At 38.3% G+C, this 6,000-nt stretch overlaps 1 protein-coding gene across 1 annotated transcript in view; it reads left to right on the top strand.

Annotated features, from left to right (window-relative positions):
• The first annotated feature begins 2,892 nt into the window (after nucleotides 1-2,892).
• AGXT2 (alanine--glyoxylate aminotransferase 2) overlaps nucleotides 2,893-6,000 on the top strand; it is a 63,169-nt gene continuing 60,061 nt past the window's right edge. The window contains exon 1 of the mRNA XM_069096121.1: nucleotides 2,893-3,011. Coding sequence (XP_068952222.1) covers nucleotides 2,954-3,011 — 58 coding nt within the window. The 5' untranslated portion in view covers nucleotides 2,893-2,953. The remainder of the gene's footprint in view (nucleotides 3,012-6,000) is intronic.

The raw sequence follows: 6,000 nt of genomic DNA, 5'->3' as shown, positions 1-6,000 counted from the left end.
GTTGCTTCCATTCTTTGAAGGGAAGAGAAAAGCCAATGGCTGTAATACACTGAATAAAATATTGAACTTGTTTGATATGTTAAGTAGTTTTGCTAAACTGATTTGGGGTTTTTTTTATTTGTTGTTTTTTTTTTTTCAGAGATGGCTCTCTGGGTAGCTGGTAACCAAACAGAAATGTGCCATTTGGAATGCACTCTGGTTTTTGTTTTTTGTTTGCTTGTTTTTAAATTCTAAGTAACTATTAGCAAGCACTAGTACAGGCTTTGCAAAATTACTGAAAGAAGATCTGGGGGCAAAGAGCAAAGTTCATTTACTGTTCTGACAAATAATGAACTTAGGGGGAAAAGCTCTCTTTTTATTTCATCTGAATTATTCTTCCACAATGGTCAAGTAATTTTTTTCTAAAACTAAGGTTAACCTCTATTTATTTGGCAAATTTCCAGGACACCTAGTACTGCAAAGTGAGCTGTGCTATAGAGGAAGGAACATTGTACTTAGAGGCAGGAACCAGATTTCTGGTTCCTACTTATTAGCTATATAACTTTGGACCAATCATAAAATCACAGAATTGTAGAATTTGAGAATTGAATAGAACCTTAGTGACCCTCTAGTCTAATCTATACCTGAAAGCAATACCTATTACATGCCTTTTTAAATCATCTCTATCTCTCATTAAGTCAAAGATTCTCCCCCCACTAATAGTTGTAAAAGACACCTTCTTCCCCTCTCCTCTAATTTGCTTATGATATGACCTTTTGTATTTAGGTCATATAGCCCTTTGGAGCTTATTGTGATATATTATAAGAGAGTTGCCTAAATCAAATTTCTGCCAGATTCCCTTCCAGTCTTCCCAGCAGTGTTTGTCCAATAGGTAGTCCTAAATCCTTGGTGTTCCTGAGATTATCAAAAATTATGTTAGCATATTCAGTTGCTTTTAGGTCTTGCATGCCTAATCTGTTCCATCAACAAAGTTTGTTTGTTTGTTTGTTTTTAATTAGCACCAAATAATTTTTATTATTACTGACTAATATAGTTTGAGGTCTGGTGATACCATGCCTCCTTCATTTGTACTTTTTCTTTTCATTTCCCTCAAGATTCTTGACATTCTATTTTTCTAGATTAATTTTGTTATTTTATCTAGTTCCAAATGTATCCCCTTAAGTAATTTCATTGATATATCAGAAAAAAGGAAAGAAGGAAGGAAGGAAGGAAGGAAGGAAGGAAGGAAGGAAGGAAGGAAGGAAGGAAGGAAGGAAGGAAGGAAGGAAGGAAGGAAGGAAGGAAGGAAGGAGCATTGCCCAACTGGTTGTCCTTTATTCTTGAAGAGGGTCAATGACATCAGAAAACCTCAATCATTCAATCAATAAGCATTTATTAAGCTTATTGCCAGCTTAATGCTAGGTACTATATTAATTGCGAAGACTACAAACCAAATACTGGCCCTCAAAGAGTTTACATTCAAAAAAGAGATACATTATGTGCATATAAAAGTTTATACAAAGCACATAAGAAGCAGATACAAAGATAACCTTGGTGAAGGAGGCAAGAGTTACTGGAGGAACCATGAAAGGTCTCATGTAGAAAACAAAACTTGAACTGAACCCTGAAGGAAACCAGGGATTCCAAGAGGCAGAAGTGGTGAGGAAGTAGGAGGCCTCTATTTCCATCTCTGTGAACTTACAGTGGTTGTCTTGTTGTGTAGAATCCACTTCCAGGAGGGAAAGAAGGAAGGTGGAGAAGAATGAAGAGAGGGATGGAAGGAGGGAAAGAAAAATGGAGGTACAGAAGGGAGAGAAGGAAGAGAGGGAGGGAGGAAAAAGGAAGAAAAAAAGGAAGAGAGGGGAAGGAAGGAAGGAGAACAGGAAGGAGAAGAGGGATGGAAGGAAAAGAGGGAAGGAGGGAAGGATGGAGGAAAAGAAGGAAGGGAGAGAAGAAATGAGGGAAGAGAGGAAGGAGGAAGGGAAGGGGGAAAGAAAGAAGAGAAGAGAGGGAGAGAGGAATGGAAGGGAGGAAAGGAGGGAGGAAGAAAAAGAAGGAAGGAAAGAAGAAAGGAAGGGAGGGAGGGAGGAAAGAAGGAAGAAGCATTTATTTCACACCTACTATATGCCAGGCACTGTGCTAAGTGCTTTACAAATTTTATCTCAAAAGGCCGCCTCTTTCTCTTTCACATTTCCATAAAATTTACCCTCAATACTCTTGCAGGTTTTTCTCATCAAAAATTTATAAAGAATATGGTGTGTATATATATATATATACATACATACATACATATATGTATACACACACATATTTGTGTCTTATGGTAGCCATCTCCAAGGTGGAAAGGGAGGGAGGGGAAAAAAAGAAAATTACATAATAACTTTATTATATATTTTAAAAAAAAAGAAAGTTGAACATAATAGATTTGCAGTTTCATTCTCAATCCTCTTTTTTTCTATTCTACTTTGTTATGGAAATTCTTGTTTTATTTATTAAGTTCAGAATTTAAATTTTTTTAAATAGAAATGAGAAAATAGGCATATAAGTTAGTAATTAATGATCCTCTCAATCATGTCTTTTTTTTTTTTTTGCTAATGATACCATCTGTGATTTTTACCAATCATTTGATGTCTTCCCCACTCCGTTCTGCTGCCCTTCTTTTGCTTTCTAGCAACTGGGAAAGCCCAGACCCAGAGAAGAATTCTGATTACAACGCAGAACCCAAATGACCCTTACTTTTCCTTTTTTCTCTCCCAAAGAGCTCCTAGTCCAGCCTCTCTGGGGGCTCCCATATTTGTACAGAAGAGGAGATGGCACTGTGCCAGGCTCCTCCCCCCACTCTCCTTCCCTCTCTCCCTTGTCCTTTTCCCTCTTCTATTCAATCCTCAATCTCAAAGTTCAACTAATCTGAAAGTGACCGGACGCCTCCTACTGTACTGCTCTCGGGAGGGGGTTGTCTGGGAATCTGATAATCATGGCTCTCCTAAAGTTTTCCTTTCTCCAGATGCTCAAGAGGTGCCTCCTCCAACGTGGTGAGTAGAAAAGAGGGAGGTGCAGGGCTCATGGGAGATTTGGTGGGAGGAGGGAAGGTAGAAAGAGGAAGGAGAGAGGAGTGCCTCAACCTTCTTCTTTGGGTGACTATCACAGGAGGAGAAAAGTGGAATGAGTTTCCTGTTGAGTAACATGAAAGAAATTCCTTAATCCTATAGGTCGGGAATATGAGAACACAGGACCCTACATATAAATAGGAGATAGAAGGGAGCCTAAAGATGATCAAACTTAGTCCCCTCATTTTACAATTGAATAAACAGGTCCAAAGAGCTGAGTTGACTTTCCGAAAGTCACAGACAATAATAAGCCAAATCAGAACAAGAATCCAGGTCTTCCTAACTCTAGTTGGAAGCTATTCTTCCCACTGCTATTTTCCATAATCCCTTGCAAATGAGCCATCCATCCATGCCATTTGTATATCACTTGGCCTATAACTGAATATACTTGTGCTTATTTTTACACTTCATATGGTGATAGGAGTTAAAGTTAAAGGGACCTTAGAGATTATTTAGTCTAAGTCCCTCATTTTACAAGAGAAGGTTACAAGTAGCAGAGCCATCATTTAAACCCAAGTCCTTTACCTCTAAATCCAGGGCTCTTCCAATGATTCTCTTATGGAGGTACTATTTTTTATTACCCAAAGTTTTATCATCCCTATAGATGGAGGAGAGTACTAGCAGTGCCCCTCTCTGGGTGAGGAGGCAAAAGGAGCTGTAAATTGCCCCCTCACTCTCTCCTGGGAATATCTGGAAGCATTGGAAATGGGGCTCAGGTAGCAGCAGCTATCCACCTGCGAAGACCAGCTCATTCAGGACACCTGATCTATCCCTACTAGTGAGAGACTCAGAGATTATAAAGTCAGAACACTCGGTTATATGAATATGTACTGAAGGATCCGTTTGGTCATTAAAGTATCTTTCTGGGATTTTATCTCACCTTTTTCTTTCCACACATGCCTGTATAGAGCTATATTTGTATCCATAAAGATATGTATACATACATGAATCCACACATATGCTTATGTCCCCTGTAAGGAAACAAACACATATACAGAATTCTAGAATCCCAGAACAGGGAGGAAACCCACAGGCTACTTACTCTAACCTAATTCTTTAGCAAGTTGTCATCTGGACTTTTACTGAAAACCTTCAACAAGAAGGAATCCACTATTTCCTGAAATAGTCCATTCCACTTTTAAGAAAGCTCTCTAAATGTAAAATATACATAATGTTTTGTAAACATGATAGGAGCGTGTACATACATACATAGATATACACACACACTATGCACATAGAGCCCCCTCTCTGGGGACTCCCATCTTTATACAGAGGAGAAGATGGCACTGTGCCATCTAAGGGGCACTGTGAAAAGAGTGCTGGGCCTAAGGAAGATCTAAGTTCAAATGTGGCCTCAGATACTTACTGGTTATATGATCTTAGACAAATCTTTGTCTCAATTTTCTCAGCTGTAAAATGAGAATAGTCATAGAACCCACCCCCAGAGCATTTATGAGGATCAAATACATTATTTATAAAGCACTTTACACAGTGCCTGGTACATAGTTGACATTATAAAAATGCTAGCTATCATCCTCATCATTACATATATGTAGATAGAGGATGAGGGCATCTAGGTGGCAAAGTGAATCAAGTGCCAGACCTGTAGTCAGGGAGATTCATTTTCCTGAGTTCAAATCTGGCCTCAGACACTTACTAGCTGTGTGACCCTGGGTAAGTCACTTAATGCTGTTTGCCTCAGTTTCCTCATTTGTTAGATGAGCTGGAGAAAAAAAACAAACCACTCCATTATATTTGCCAAGAAAACCCCAAACAGGATCACAAGAGTAGGACATGACTGAAAATGACTGAACAACAAATATAAAGAATGCCCCAAGATATTTGGTGCAGTTTCAAGGTATTAGAGCTTAAAATTGTATTACCTATCTATACGTATACACACACACACACATATATATATGTGTGTGTGTGTGTGTGTACAAAGTAGACACGAGGCAAATATAAAGTACTTTCAAGGGAATCGCTAGAAGCTGAGGGGGATCAGGAAAGGGAGTTCACATAGGAGATAGCTCTGAAGGCAATGGAGAATTCTAAGAGGAGAGGGCATTCCAGGCATGAGGAACTGGCAGCACAGCTTTAAGTGTCAAATAAAAGCATTTGTATTTAGCCCAGAGGTAATACGGGGGGGGGGGGGGGAACCTTTATTTCCATTAACTTTAAACTGAAATTGAGCATTTCCTTAAATCATGATTTTTTTTTCACAAAAGCATTATTCTGGGAAGGGCCCCCAAAGCTTCACCAGACTGCCAAAGCAGGTCCAGGGTACCAAAGAAATTAAGAAACCCTGCTCTACAAAGTTTCTCAGTAACAGAATGCCTGGATCAGACCTGTGCTTTAAGAATGTCGCTATGGAAACAATGAGGTGAATGTCCTAGAGAAGGGAGAGGCTTGAGGTAGTTTGTTGACTTGTATCTGTATGTGTATAAATTGTGTATTTGTGTATAGATATGTGTAGCTACATGTCCATGAATGTATTTAATTTAATCTGATAAAAATTGCATACATAAAATTAACCTAATCCTTGAGCTGAATACTATATGTTATGGAACTATAAGAACTTTTTTAGAAGTTAATAATTACTATTAAAGAGTTGAAGGAATATTAATCATTCTCTATAGGTCTTTCCAAACTAGTCAATGATTGATAGCCTTCATACCACACTAGATAAAAAAAGAATATTCACTATAGATTCCCTTTTCAAATCATGTGCCTTCCTCTCCACAAATAATAGTAATAATTTAGCACACATTATACAAGGAAGTAGAGGGTTGGGAGGGCTATACATAAGTGAAATTAAGCCAGAATTGTTTCACAATGAGATTAATAACTAACTATGGGTATTTCCCTAAGAACTCTGTGCTACTCATTTGAAAAACTTCAAACTAGATTGATA

The sequence above is a fragment of the Petaurus breviceps genome, unplaced genomic scaffold, assembly GCF_028583685.1.
Source record: "Petaurus breviceps papuanus isolate PSGF00001 unplaced genomic scaffold, PetGlider_PUasm1.0 229, whole genome shotgun sequence".
In the NCBI taxonomy this organism is placed as follows: domain Eukaryota; kingdom Metazoa; phylum Chordata; class Mammalia; order Diprotodontia; family Petauridae; genus Petaurus; species Petaurus breviceps.
The sequence above is the reverse complement of the archived record's forward strand: the minus strand, read 5'-3'. Positions and strand labels throughout refer to the sequence as shown.